Source organism: Silurus meridionalis, chromosome 18 (genome assembly GCF_014805685.1).
Source record: "Silurus meridionalis isolate SWU-2019-XX chromosome 18, ASM1480568v1, whole genome shotgun sequence".
NCBI lineage: Eukaryota > Metazoa > Chordata > Actinopteri > Siluriformes > Siluridae > Silurus > Silurus meridionalis.
Genome location: NC_060901.1, coordinates 27880521 through 27895520, shown reverse-complemented (window position 1 = coordinate 27895520; position 15000 = coordinate 27880521). Strand labels below are relative to the sequence as shown.

At 46.6% G+C, this 15000-nt stretch overlaps 3 protein-coding genes across 3 annotated transcripts in view; all 3 read right to left on the bottom strand.

Moving 5' to 3' along the window:
* slc16a10 (solute carrier family 16 member 10) overlaps window positions 1-795 on the bottom strand; it is a 22827-nt gene extending 22032 nt beyond the window's left edge. The window contains exon 1 of the mRNA XM_046874024.1: window positions 211-795. Within this exon, the coding sequence (XP_046729980.1) occupies window positions 211-619 (409 nt within the window). The 5' untranslated portion in view covers window positions 620-795. The remainder of the gene's footprint in view (window positions 1-210) is intronic.
* A 2944-nt stretch (window positions 796-3739) lies between these two features.
* On the bottom strand, window positions 3740-6321 carry rpf2 (ribosome production factor 2 homolog). Its single transcript, XM_046874028.1, has 10 exons — window positions 6181-6321; window positions 5802-5934; window positions 5639-5676; window positions 5320-5359; window positions 5145-5226; window positions 4895-4971; window positions 4721-4820; window positions 4533-4635; window positions 4244-4388; window positions 3740-4110 (listed from the first exon to the last, which is right to left on the bottom strand). Exons 1-10 carry the CDS (start codon window positions 6201-6203, stop codon window positions 3925-3927), a joined length of 927 nt encoding a protein of 308 aa, XP_046729984.1. The 5' UTR covers window positions 6204-6321; the 3' UTR covers window positions 3740-3924.
* A 1036-nt stretch (window positions 6322-7357) lies between these two features.
* The window catches only part of LOC124401623, a 9147-nt gene continuing 1504 nt past the window's right edge, over window positions 7358-15000 (bottom strand). Inside the window, exons 3-15 of the mRNA XM_046874036.1 lie at window positions 14943-15000; window positions 14726-14828; window positions 14428-14568; window positions 14161-14346; window positions 12951-13198; window positions 10575-12864; window positions 10283-10405; window positions 9982-10110; window positions 9687-9873; window positions 9412-9536; window positions 9128-9318; window positions 8921-9054; window positions 7358-8756 (exon numbers count right to left, since the gene is read on the bottom strand). The exon at window positions 14943-15000 is cut by the window's right edge and continues 101 nt beyond it. Of these exons, the coding sequence (XP_046729992.1) occupies window positions 8524-8756; window positions 8921-9054; window positions 9128-9318; window positions 9412-9536; window positions 9687-9873; window positions 9982-10110; window positions 10283-10405; window positions 10575-12864; window positions 12951-13198; window positions 14161-14346; window positions 14428-14568; window positions 14726-14828; window positions 14943-15000 (4148 nt within the window). The 3' untranslated portion in view covers window positions 7358-8523. The remainder of the gene's footprint in view (window positions 8757-8920; window positions 9055-9127; window positions 9319-9411; window positions 9537-9686; window positions 9874-9981; window positions 10111-10282; window positions 10406-10574; window positions 12865-12950; window positions 13199-14160; window positions 14347-14427; window positions 14569-14725; window positions 14829-14942) is intronic.

Genomic DNA, 15000 nt, shown 5'->3' with positions numbered 1-15000 from the left:
TGAGCAGGGTTCGGGGTTTCAGTGCACGCGTTGGAGTAAAGTTCACCCTGATGAACTTCTCCGAGCATCTCTGAGGTAATACACCGTGTTGAAGTGATGTTTCTGGTGTTTGGTCTGCAGTCAGCAGAAGCAATGACTCTTTAATGACCGATTATACACTGTAATAACGCGCCCACACGACACGTTTTCAAGGTAAAGGTGAAGTGATACCTGTCTTGAAGCGCAGATCGTCATCGTTCTCCGAACCGAATTCCTTAAGTAGATATACGAATAGAATCCCGAAGGCGTTCTGGATCCCAAACACCGCTCCGTTGCACCACATGGAGGCGAGCATGACCACCCAGCCCCAGCCGCCTTCAGGGTGCTCATACTCGTGCTCTTTCACCACCGCGGCTCCATGCAGCTCCACGTCTACACCGTTCTCTTTCTGCACTTCCTCCGGCTCGGTCAGGCGCTTCTCCTCGAGGTTCATCTCTCTCACCTCAGGCTCTGTCATGTCGGTCAAACTGTTGTGCTCGGAGTTGAGTTTTACTTCAGGCTCCTCGACCGGTACCGTGCGCTCGGTCTCCTCGCGCGCTTCGACTTCATGGTTCTCATTCAAAGGTTTGTCTTCTGTCATCGTAGAAGCTCTCCTTCAGGACTGGGTACAAAACTAACGAGGTGAAACTTCTACACAATGTCCCTGCAGCAGAACTCCTGGTTTACAGCTGTAAAAAATAATAATACAATCTATGGACCGTTTCTCTCACACATGCTGTTTCTCCTGAGCCTATCTGAAGAACTCAGTCCCTCCGGTCTCCGCTTTAGTACTGGCACGCTGGGGGCCGCTATGAGGTATAAATAGATGTATCGGAGTGGGCGGGGCTTGAGTTGCATACCTTATAGAACTGATGGATTTGATTGGTCAGAAATCAACCTGCACGCTAATACACTATTATTATTATTATTATTATTATTATTATTAGTATTATTATTATTATTATTAGTATTATTAGTATTATTATTATTATTATTATTATTATCATCATTATTATTATTATTATTATTATTATCATCATTATTATTATTATTATTATTATTATCATCATTATTATTATTATTATTATTATTATTATTATCATCATTATTATTATTATTATTATTATTATTATCATCATTATTATTATTATTATTATTATCATCATTATTATTATTATTATTATTATTATTATTATTATTATCATCATTATTATTATTATTATTATTATTATTATCATCATTATTATTATTATTATTATTATTATTATTATTATTATTATTATTAATAATAATAATAATAATACAAACATGTAGTTGAACTGCATGTGATCTCTATAGAAATCTAATCTGCCTGACCTGTGCACACCTGCTGTGATGGTGAGCAACAGTCATGTAGAGTTACCTGAGAACAGATATAAGCATTTATATGAATCCTTCTCCTTATCCAGAGCGACTTACATTTGATCTTATTCATACAACTGAGCAGCTGTGGGGTTGAGGGCCTTGCTCAGGGGTCCAGCAGTGGCAGCTTGGTGTGGCTGGGATTTTAACTCATGACCTTCAGATCCAAAGTTCAATGCCTTAAGCACTAAACTACCACCTCAGGCATAAAGATATAATGAGGTATAACCAGTTATAACCACAGAAATAACCAGTTATAAACAGATATACCCATAGGCATAATGAGGTATAACCACAGCCAGAACCATAGTTATAACCAGATATAACCACATGCATAACCAGGTATAACCACAGTTATAATCAGATATAACCACAGGCATAACCAGGTATAACCACAGTTATAATCAGATATAACCACAGGCATAACCAGGTATAACCACAGTTATAACCAGATATAACCACATGCATAACCAGGTATAACCACAGTTATAATCAGATATAACCACAGGCATAACCAGGTATAACCACAGTTATAACTTTGGTTATGCCTGTGGTTATATCTGGTTATAACTCTGGTTATCTCTGGTAATAGCTGTGGTTATATCGGTGGTTATTCGTATAGGCCCTCGGTAGTGCACTTGGTTTATAACTGTGGATATGTCTGGTTCTAATCAGATCATGTGTTCTGAGGTGGAACCACAGGTCCTGGTGTGTGTAAATGTGTTTGAAATGGTTTTTGGCAGGATGGAGAACAGATGAAAGATGTTGACTCAGCAAAGGGTTAAGAGGAAAGCTGAGGCGATCGTTAAAAAAAAAAAACGCCTTGTCACAGGGAGCACCTCTTTATAAAGACCTGAAAAAGCTCCAGAACTCCGTCTCCCAGCAGGAAGTGACCCGGCTACACTTTTATTTCCTGTAATCCTCAAACTCGGAGCAAGCAGAGGAAAAGAAAGCCACAGACGAGCAGTCTGTCCGTCTGCAGTGTCCTGATAAACACATACACACACAGGATTAACTGTTCCACTGCTGTACTGTAGCACGTCTCCTCAGATACACACACACACACACACACACACTGCACAACATCTGGAGAGGAAATGATCCACAGCTCCAGCAGAACTTTGATGACTTGCAGGATCGTCTCACTTCTGATTCTTCTTATGGAAAAAAGATCAGACAGTAGAACCTGTGATATTTCATGCTTTTAAAACACATCAGCGTCGCTTTAATCGCAGCTGAACTGCTGCAGCTTTCAAGTAAATCTGTTTCTTTATTTATTTACAGGATTCAAATAATAAACATCCTCCTTCACATTTCTCCGTATTTTATGGCTTTTTATGCTTTTTTCCACACATTTAGATCAGTAACTTCTCTCCACGTCACACACAGCAGGTTCTTCACCATCACGTCCTGCTGAGTGTGTGGGAAAGAAACGCTTTCATTCGAGCGCCATCTAGTGGTCCAAATGAGGACACACAACATAGTGGAAAATCCCAGGTGATTCATCTCCAGGTCAGAAACTTAGAATAACACTTCATGACCCTCTGCTCTCCCTTTCAGCCACTGCTCATAACCTTGGGGTAACTATGGACAACGAACTGTCCTTCCAACATGTCACTAATGTTGCTCATGCTTGTCGATTTCTTCTCTACAACATCTGAAGGATTTGACCATTTCTGTCCACACAGGCTGCCCAGGTTCTTGTTCAGTCTCTTGTGATTTGGAGACTGGACTACTGCAGCTCTCTGCTGGCAGGTCTTCCCCTGAACGCTATTCGTCCACTGCAAATGATCCAAAATGCAGCTGCACGGCTTGTGTTCAATCTGCCCAAGTTTTCCCACACCACCCCACTGCTGCTCCTTCACTGGCTTCCAGTAGCTGAACGTATCAGATTCAAAACACTGATGTTCACTAAAAAAGGCCAGAAATGGACCAGCACCATCTTACCTCAGTGACCTCATCACATCTCGCACTGCACCACGCTGTCTGAGATCCTCCAGCACTGCTCCACTGGTACCACCTTCTCTCAGAATGAGAGGTAAGTACACTTCAAGGCTCTTCTCTGTTCTGGCACCGAGGTGGTGGAATGAACTTCCCCTAGATGTCCGTACAGCAGAGTCCCTGTTTATCTTCAAGCGACGACTGAAGACCTTCGTCTTCCTGAAATACCTACATTAGCACTTTCCAGGTTTGTAGAATTCGAGTTATATTTATATGAAGTGTGTAATCTGGTGTACAGTGTAGATTTATTCATTACTAGATATTTAAAGCACTTTAGAACATCACTCTGGATAAGAGCTTCTGATAAATGCTGTAAATGTAGATGAGAAACATTTCAGGAGTTTATTATTGATGCAAGAAACAAAAGCAAAAAAACACAATTCGGAACCAGAACCTTCACTCAAATACAGCACACGTCTCCTCCAGATGTGCTCCAGAGGTGATGTGAGACGAGGTTTATTACGTTAGAAAATAAAAAGTTCATGTCCTGTATAACACAAATCTTTATTCCTGAGTTTTAGATCTCTTGGGTGATCTGGTCTTCCCGGTTTCCATGGCAACTTCTCCCCTCCTCTTCCTCAGTCCCTTCATCTTCCTCGTCTGCAGTTTGCTGAGGTCTTGTTTCTGCATGTGCAGGCGGCCATATTTGGTGCCGAAGGTATCATGGGAGATGTTCTTCTTCTTCTTGGGCTGAAAAACATAAAAAGAGGAGATATTTAGTGAGGAATCCATGATGACACACACACACACACACACACACACACACACACACACACACACACACACACACACACACACACACACAGGTGATGAGTACACTCACCTTGACCCCTTTGGGTTGTCTGAGAGCAGTCCTGTACAGGTCATCTGAGGCCAGGTGTGTCCTTCTTACAACCAGGTCTAATGACGGCCCCATTTCCTCCAGCTCTATCCTCGGTGTCCGACACCCTGACTTCTTCAGGAGCACCCTGACACACACACACACACACACACACACACACACACACACACACACACACAGTTATGAAGAATGAACCTGGTCTCTCTTTAGTGATTAAATATTCCCATAATCCAGCTGAAGAAGGCGTGGCCTCAGTCACATGGTCACTGACCTGTAGCTGCGCAGGTAGATCTTCCCGTCCAGAGCAGTGAAATGAAGAACATGATCGAGACCAGCGAGTCGCACAGCAGGTACACACGGGCCTCGGAAAAAATCTACACACACACGGGGGGAGAAGATTCAATTAGGTTTTTGATTATGGGGTGTGTGTGTGTGAGAGTGTGTGAGTGTGTGTGTTACCTGTCAGGACGCTCCTGAGGCGTGTGTATTCTTTATCGGTCTCAAACTGTTCACCTGCAAACACCAACATGGGCTTCGTACCTTCTGCACACTTAGCATTCTGTAACACACACACACACACACACTAAAGTCAGCCTCACACTGTAACTGTGTGTGTGTGTGTGTGTGTCTCACCTTAATGTCTATGAGTGACGTGAACTTCTCAATGCCGAGCTCAAACATGTCCAACACGTGGAAATCAAACATGCGACCTACACACACACACACACACACCTTTCAGAAAACGTGTCCCTTAACAGACGGAGCTCAACCGCATCATCACAGTTATCAATCAATCAGCAGGTGTTATAAGAGGTTATAACCATGTGCACTAGCGAGGGTCTGAACTCATCCCCCCCCCCGTGCCCTGGTTTAGGTTCCGTACCGAACACCAGGTTGTTGGGACGTTTCTTGTTGTGGGAACCGAAGAGGAACAGCGAGCAGTCCGACTTCTTCGAAAAAAATTCCTGGTGGGGGGAAAGGGGGCGGGGTTATGGGTGTGATGCTGATCACATGCGTGTGTGTGTGTGTGTGTGTGTGTGTAAAGAAACTAGTCTTACCATTGATGTGGAGTCTTCAAACGGCCTCATGATGTTCTTCCTACACGTGCGCACACACACACACACACACACACACACACACACACACACACGTTATACACACGTCTGCGGTGAAAATGTGAAGCTCTAGTGTGAAGAGAGGAGGTGCAGGAACTGTAGAACATGGAGAAGGTGTAGAACATGGAGAAGGTGTGGAACATGGAGAAGGTGTGGAACATGGAGAAGGTGTGGAACATGGAGAAGGTGTGGAACATGGAGAAGGTGTGGAACATGGAGAAGGTGTGGAACATGGAGAAGGTGTGGAAGGTGCATTACTCACTTCTTGTATAAAACAGCGTTGGGTTTCTTTAACGCGTACTGAAAAAGAAATGAACATCAGAACACACCAGATGGATTTGTGGTCCTACACAGGAACAATTCAGAACTCCATATACAAGAAGCCTGAGTAGATCACACACACACACACACACACACACACTTACTATGTCTTTGAGGGCGTGTGTGACGGTTTCACTCGTGTTCCCTCCCTTCATGATCATGGTGTTCTTCCAGTTCTCCGTCAGCTTGGGTTCTCGGTTCTGCAGGAAGCGCTTGGAACGCTTCGTCTTCGGCTTCCTGTGAAGGAGAACAAACACCACCATCACCAAGATCAGAACTCACCCCACTTTCACTCTCTCGCTCTTCTCCATCCTCCTCATTCCTCCACTTCTTCACCATCACCACCACCATAAACATCATCTCACACATCTCACACCGTGGACACGAAGCGTTCAGTGATCACGTGACCTCACTGTATTTATAACTTCACTGTCTACCTCACGAAGAAGAAGAAGAAGAAGAAGAAGAAGAAGAAGAACTTACACTACACCTCCTGTCTGCGCCATTCCACACTCTTAATGCTCTACACACGTGTGCCTGCACGCTCTGGACAAACCGGAAATAACACACACATATACGCGCACAAACAAAATGGCCGCCTTTTTCAAAATAAAAGCCCGTATACAAAAATTCAGCATAAAAATGTGACTCTTAGTCATGCTTTTTTAATCAAAGTAAAAATATATTTTTTCCCTTATTTCAATTTTAGAACCAGTTTCACACGTGATTAGTTTCTCATGTAGAGACGTCTCGTGAAGTGACGTCATTATACTTAAAAGTAATTGTTCCCTGGGATTTTAGCTTAAAATCTATCCTTTTACACACACACACAGAATAACTCCGACTGCAGTTGGTTCGTACACAGCACTCCGTGTGCATGGGTATTAACTCCGTGTGCAGGGGTTATAAGTGTGTGCAGGGGTTATAAGGCCATGTGCAGGGGTTAAAACTCAGTGTGCAAGGGTTACAAGGCGGTGTGCAGGGGTTATAACTGTGTGCAGGGGTTATAAGGCCATGTGCAGGGGTTATAACTGTGTGCAGGGGTTATAAGGCTGTGTGCAGGGGTTATAACTGTGTGCAGGGGTTATAAGGCCATGTGCAGGGGTTATAACTGTGTGCAGGGGTTATAAGGCTGTGTGCAGGGGTTACAAGGCCACGTGCAGGGGTTATAACTGTGTGCAGGGGTTATAAGGCCACGTGCAGGGGTTATGACTGTGTGCAGGGGTTATAAGGCCACGTGCAGGGGTTATGACTGTGTGCAGGGGTTACAAGGCCACGTGCAGGGGTTATAACTGTTTATGACTCGGTGTTTATTCATCTTCATCTTCCATAGGAAACGTCTCAGTGACATTGCTGCAGTACCGCTGATCTCCAGCAGAGGGCACTCACACTACACACAGCTCTGTTCTGAAATTCATCAGTAATGTTCAGATCCCTTCTCCTGTTGTGTCTGCAGGAAGATGCAGCTCTGCCTCTGCCATGTTAATCTAACTTTTCTGTGAATCTCAGGACACGCCTCAGCCTGCGTAATGATACGTCATTCACGTGGCTGTTTACTAATTATATACGAATAAATCTGGTTTTATGTCAATCTTCCCATCGCTAGTGCACGGTACAGCTACATGCTAATGCTCCATCATAAACACCACACCGGAAACCATTTAGGATTAAAATATTTATTATTTAAAATCATGATTGCAGAAACACAGACACGGCGGTGAGCAGTTCGGATTCTGAACAGGAAAAATAAAACATCTGGTGAAGGAGATGATTCGCTCTACTTTGACCTCTGACCATCGTCCTCTGGTGAACATTGCAGTCACATTACTTCATCACACCTCACACTTCAACCCTGGTGAATATTTTACACACACACACACACACACACACACACACACACACACACACACAGTGAAAATAACCATCAACAGCAAAACGTTAAAACATCTCAGCAACACAATGTCATCAAAGGTCACGGGGAGGTCATGCTAGCTAATCGGCTAGTCACCGTACAGAACCAGTCCTGAGTCACATCACGACACACACCTCCACCATCTGATCAACCCAAACACACACACACGCACACATTAGTGCACGTGTGTGTGTGTGTGTGTACGCAGGAACATCTCTAAACACCATCCTTCATCTCATTCACAGATTGGGGCCATTACCCAGAATCCTATACAGCACCACCAGCACACAAACACTTCCAGCTTCTTCTCACTAATGTTCCTCACACCTTCAACCTTTATTATTTATATTTATATGATATTTATAAGATGTTCTGGAGAAGTGAAATATAAAAACATAAAAACCGAGGGATCTTCAGAGCGTGCAGGAGAAACACCTGCGAGATCCACAAGCTCCTGATGGTTTACAGGGCGTAGAGTCAAACTCTGAAGGTAATCAGGAGTTGATGTGATTAGTAAGGGCACTTCCTCAAGAAGGTGGTGTGAAGTGTGTTCAGGAGTGTTGTGGAGAAGGTCTACACACTTTAACTCCTTACTCCAAAGCACATGTTAAAGAAGAGTGAGGCAGGGACAGGAGGAATGTGTTCCTCACAGTCTCCATTTCATAAGAACATGCACCTTCCAGATTCCTTATGATGAGAAAAGAAAAGCCTCCAGAGATACCTTGAAGCAAAATTATTCAGGAAGGACCTCTCACAAGAGGTTCCTCACAGTGAAATCTCCTTCCAGACATGCCCTCCTGAAGACCATCTGCATCAGAAATCTCCTTCACGTCCCTCAAAAGTGTGTGAAATCATTTCCCCAATCAGAAGCTCCTCCGGAAGTTCCTCATGCTAAAAGCTCCTGCAGAACCAGCTCAGAAGCACTTCCTGAAGACAATCTGAGGTCCAAACTCCTCGTACTCATCCTGGCTGATCCAGGCGGAGGAGAAGGTCGGCATGCTGGCGAGAATAGCTCCTCCTCTCCACACAGAGAAATCTCGATCTGGAGGACTTGTGACCTTCACCTTCTCACCCAGACCTGCAGGAGCCAGGCGGCTGATCTCCTGCTGCAGACGGTCTGGAAGTCCAGACAGCAGCGTGTTCCCACCTTTACACACACACACACACACACACACACACACACACACACACACACACACACACACACACACACACACACACACACACACACACACACACACACACACACACACACGTTCAGTCCAGAGAGAACTGGGGCTCAGAATTTCTACTGATGTTCAGGTGATGTACCCGACAGGATGATGTTCTCCACCAGCTCCCTGCGCAGGTCGACGTCCGACCGAAGAACCGACTTGAAAACGCTCTCGTGCATCCCATAATAATCCTGACCAATCAGCTCGGGGCGGAACAGGATCTCCGGCGCTCTGAACGTTCCAAACGCACAAACATCAACTCCAACATCAACACCTCACACCTATTCGTCTCTTCACCGCTTACCTGAACCTCTCCGTCGCCAAGGAGACGACCTGTCCGTCAGGGAGGGTGTAATGCACCTGTGTATAGGCTCCACCCCCTTCGCTAAGCTCCACCTCATCGTTCAAAGCCACACAGCAGCACCGTTCCTTCATCTCACGCACGATCTCCATTTCTGCTGACGTCCGCATACACACACCCTGCTCCGTCAGCAACTACACACACACACACACACACACACACACTTACTTACTTCCGGGACTAAAAGCAGCAGGTGTGAGCAGTGATGGTGGAGATGGTGGTTGTACCTGTTGGAGATGCAGCGTGACGTCGCGTCCTGATAGATTAAAGCGCTGAACAGCGTGCGGTAAACAATAACCATCAAACACAGGAACACTGTGACTCACACCGTCTCCGGAGTCAAACACCACACCTGCGCGCACACACACACACACACACACACACACACACACACACACACACACACACACACACACACACACACACACACACACACACTGTTTAGAACCACTGAGGTATTGGGTGTGTGTGTGTGTGTGTGTGTGTGTGTGTGTGTGTGTACCGCGGCCGCTTGTGTACAGAGCGAGGACCGCCTGCATGGCCACATACGCAAGTGGAACATTAAAGCATTCGAACAGGAGCTGGATGGAACGCTGGCGGTTCTCCTGCGTGGTCATCACTCCCTCAGTCAGCAACACGGGGTGATCCTCACTACACACACGCAACTGCTCAAAGGCATGAGTCCAAATCTACACACACACACACACACACCTCAGCAGTAGCAAAAACAGCAGGTTCCACACGTTCTCCTGACCATCAGGTTCTTAAAGCAAACAGTAAAATCAGAAGAACCTCACCATCTCCATCTGATCCCAGTTGGACACTGCACCGTTCCTCATGGGGTAATGAAGTGTTAACACACCCCTCATGCGCTGGGCGTCATGTCCCACGTACACACCTCTGTCCACACGCCCACTCATCACCTCCTGCACAGGAAAATCACTTACCATCTCACACACGCTCTATTGATGTTCCTTCTGCTCTGAGGAACCATGTGGAGAACCAAACCAGTACAGGAAGCTCGCATCCTCCACGTTACCGTTCTATCGCTAAATATCATCTTCAGTCAGGTTCTCGCAGCAGCTTGAGGAACATTACCTCGTATTTGGGCAGGCCGATGGCGGTGGGGAAGATGGAGGTGGGAAGGTCCTGGTCCGAAAATCCTGCTTTCACCAAACTGGACCCGGTGTCCAGCACCACAGGGGTCTGATAATCACTCATCTACAGTCACACACCAGAAAAAGAACATCAAGAGCTTCACACATGAACCAGAACACATCGAAATCATGTCACTTACTGATCAGAAGCAGAAACGTTCTGCTCAGACCCTCGCTCCAGAATTGTGAAGATCACAAAACCAGATATTAAAGTAGAGTAGATATGTCCTAACCTCTCTAGCGCAGATCTGAAACTGTTGCTGGAGCGGAGATCTACAGACACGTCTCGTGAAGGCACCATCAGCATAACGATCCACCTCGTTGTTCAAACTCTCACACCAGACCTCTGGGTTTTGATCTTTAGATCTCTTTAAACATTCACAGCTCACAGGTTCTTCAGATACCTCGTCTGAACCAGCACCATGGTCCAGAGTGTGAAGGTTGTTATTGTTGTTATTTTGGTGATGCTCTACCTGTGACCTTCTCCATAGTGGATTCTTGCATTCTTTTGGTTTTGGGCCAACAATCAATGCCAAAGAAGTCTGGTTTATTGGAGAAGATCGAGGAAGTGGGGTTAGACCACCAGGATCAAATGCAGGACTTGTTTCCTCTGATGTTAAAGTTTCCACCTGGTGAACTTCAGGACACCTTTCAGATATTTCAAAGTTCTCTGAAGGATCAGAGTGCATCGGTTTTTCTTTACTGAGATCAGGAGGATCCAATAGATCTTTTGGTTTTCCATTAGCAGAACTCTGAGCATTAGAAATATCTGTGGCTGAAGAAACCCACTCTGACTGTTCTTTTGTCTCAACAGAACATCCACCACTCATGAGAGACGGCATGAACATGAATGGTGCATTAGAGTCAGTATTCTGCTGATCCTGAGAAGATAAACGTGCGTCACTAGTTGAAGAATCTGCAGCTACATTAGAACATTTAGAACTTACCGATAATCCTGGATCTGAGGATTTGTGAGGAGCATGATCGTCTACAACTGGATTGGTGGGTTCTTCTAAACATGCCTGCTGATTATTTAGTGCCTCATGTGTCGACCTTCTACAGTTCACCAGAAGAACCTCATCCTCCTTCAACACTGAAGCTTTCCCCATAACGGAACACATGACTATCTTCTGACTTCTGCTCGAACGTTTCAATTTGCTTTTCTTCAAGTCCTTGCTTAGGTTCCTCTCCATCTCCTCCACCTCCTGCTTCTCCTGCTCCAGTTTCTCAAGGAACCTCCTGCGGTCCTCACTGAGGCTCTGGGGGGACATTCTTTCTTCAGATATACAGCAACGCAGCTCCCCGATTTTCAGGTTCTCCTCAAGAATCTTTTCCTCCAAGACCTTCAAATTTTCTATCTCCTTCAAAAGCCCAGTTCTCTCAGGACCTCCATTTCCTAGTTCAAGATGAATCAGTGAGTCAGACCCTGTTTCTGATGGAGTATCACTACCACTCTGAAGAACTCCTGAACTTTCCGGAGACAAATCACCACGAGATCCAAAATGAAGAGAGGCGAGATCTTCCTCCAATCCCATCACACCTGCTTCAGCAAACTCGCTGGAGGACATCTGTGTAAACTGGCAAGCTTTGCTCCATGAAGGCCACAATCTTTCTGGATTATCTGTTTCCAGTAGGACATCCAGGATCTCCTCCTGATCAAGAACACTCTCCTCCTCCTGCAGGATTCCAGCTGCTCTGCTCAGTGTCTCCTCCACAGCTCTCAGCTTGTTCTGCTCTTTTATTTCCCACTCACACTCTGGATCTCCAAGCAACATGCTATCTGAGTCATGCCCAAGGTCACGGAGGTCATACGAGTCCCACAGAAGCGTGGGCACGTTCTCCGATGTTTCAGCTTCATGCCCTCCATCAGTCACGGTGCTTGAGAGAACGTTGCGGATGGGGCTCCAGTCAGTGGTCTGATCCTGAAGCTCGCACAGGCTCGTCTCGGTGGTCTGTGTTAACTGATCACAGTTTCTGGTGGTCTTCTGGCTTGGAGAGATGATCACCGTGTAGCAATTCTCCAGATCATCTACAGGAAGACTCAGCCAGGGGTTTTTAGGAAGCGTGGCGGAGCGTTTCACTGTGATCTCCAGGTTTACCGTCTTTCCACTGGCATTTGGAACAATGCAGATACTTGGAGCTCCAAGAGATAGGCTGGAGACGTTCTCCTCACGGACATGGAGATGAGTAGATTTTGGTCTGGATGGTTCATCTTGGTATGTTTTCCCAAACCCTGCTTCAAGATGTCCTGCTCCATCAAAACCAGAATCAAAGGAGCTGAGAGAAGGTGGCTTCACTCCAGGCTGAAGAACAGGAGGATCATCAGCACCACGCTTCAGCAAGACGTCAGAGTCTGGAGGAACACTCTGAACACACACGTTGCTTCCAGGATAAAGTTCACAAGCTGAACCTGCAGCTTTATTTCTGTACTTCAGACACTCGTACTGCCACTGCAGGACCTGCTGAAGGTCACGGAAGGTCGCGGAAGCAGGAGCGAGCAACAGCCTGCGTAACTTCGTGCACCTGAAATAACGAGGAGAGCGTTGGTGTGAAGCAGAACGTGAAGAAAAAAAATGATCTTCCACTTAACGCTCCTTCAGAACATTCACCTCTGCACAAGCTGCTTTCCTGAACCCTCCAGATGTGCATCAGGTATGAGATGAGACAGCTGTGCTAGCTGCATTAGCTCATCCGCTTCAGGAGGAGGATGCAACCTGAGAAACTCCTGGATCACACAGAAGACGTCACTCTGGTGCGAGGGAGAACTCTCCTCAGGGTCCTGTGTGTTCGAGCAGGTTCTCCATAGCAGGTCCTGGAGGAAGTTCTCACACACCGCTGCATGGTACCAGCACTGGATCTGAGCACAAACAGACAGAAACCTGAGAAAATTCAAGCTATTTTTACTTTCATCCTTCTTTCCATTCTACCCATCATCCACACTTTCTCTCAATATACACTGTACATCTACTCAAGACATCCAACACCATGACTCCAACCATTTCCACTCCTCCACCTCCACCTCCTCTCCCTCACAACTCCACCCATCCCTCATTCTCCCACCTCCACCTCCTCTCCTCCCACCTCCACCCATCCCTCATTCTCCCACCTCCACCTCCTCTCCTCACACCTCCACCCATCCCTCATTCTCCCACCTCCACCTCCTCTCCTCACACCTCCACCCATCCCTCATTCTCCCACCTCCACCTCCTCTCCTCACACCTCCACCCATCCTCATTCTCCCACCTCCACCTCCTCTCCCTCACCTCCACCCATCCTCATTCTCCCACCTCCACCTCCTCTCCCTCACACCTCCACCCATCCTCATTCTCCCACCCCACCTCCTCACACCTCCACCCATCCTCATTCTCCCACCTCCACCTCCTCACACCTCCACCCATCCTCATTCTCCCACCTCCACTCCCTCACACCTCCACCCATCCCGCATTCTCCCACCTCCACTCCCTCACACCTCCACCCATCCCGCATTCTCCCACCTCCACCTCCTCTCCCTCACACCTCCACCTCCACCCATCCTCATTCTTCAGCCCTTCAATCAACCACCTCCTGGTTTCCTGTAATCCATCTGATTTCTACCGCCACTCTTCACCCTCATTTCCCCCCAATGTCCTGCTCCAGTCCTTCTTCTCTGCCTCCCACCATCCCTTGTTCTGCAACTCCCACCATCTTCTTCACCACCACCACCCTACTTCCTCCAATCTCCTCCATCCTTCCTCAAAACTTCTCACTTTCTGCACAGAAACCTGGAGAAATGATGAACTTGTGTATTAACTGCAACCAGATGAAGAAAGGGAAGTGTACTGTATGGTAGGAGTGATGGAAGGTGCAGATGCTCTTCAGGTTCCTGCTCTGAATCAGCATCAGTGCTCGGAGCTGATCTGTCCATCTCTCCAGCTCGCTGATCCACCGATGTTCTTCACCTCTCTGTCTGAACACGTCCATCTCTGACACGGTGTTCAACATCTCCTCGGCACGACGCACCAGTGCCTACACACACACGCGCACACACCATCAGCATTTCAGTTCATCATCCCAGGAAGCCGAGCGTGAAGATGTTCTCCTGTTTACCTCGGCCTGCGTGTAGACGGATGTGCTGAAGTCCAAACGCAAAGTCTCGGCTCGGTCTGCGTCTCTGAGGTTCTCAGGTGTAAACTTCTGCATCTTCTGCATCACCTGCTCCATCTCACACACCACCTGAGACACAACACACTTTACAGAAGAAGTTCAGACAGATGATGGGATTCCGTCTCACTGGGTCTGGAACTGATGAGAGTAAAACTGGAGTGTGTTTGGGTGAAGGAGAAGAGTGTGTGTGTGTGTGTGTGTGTGTGTGTGTGTGAGAGAGAGAGGGTCTATGAGTGTGAACCTGTTGTGTGTCTCTCTGAAGCTGGAGGACATGAAGACTGAGAGAAGTGCTGGAAAAAACATGCCTCCACAACAAGTCCACCTTCTCCACTGCTGCCTGGATCCTACACACACACACACACACACACACGCGTAATTAAGTCGTTTAGTAATTATTGTACATAGAAAGCCAAGGAGGAGAGCAGTGTGTGTGTGTGTGTGTGTGTGTGTGTGTGTACCTGTCATAGTTCTGCAGCATCTCCAGAGCGGTGTGTGTGAAGAGAACTGTTCCCACCA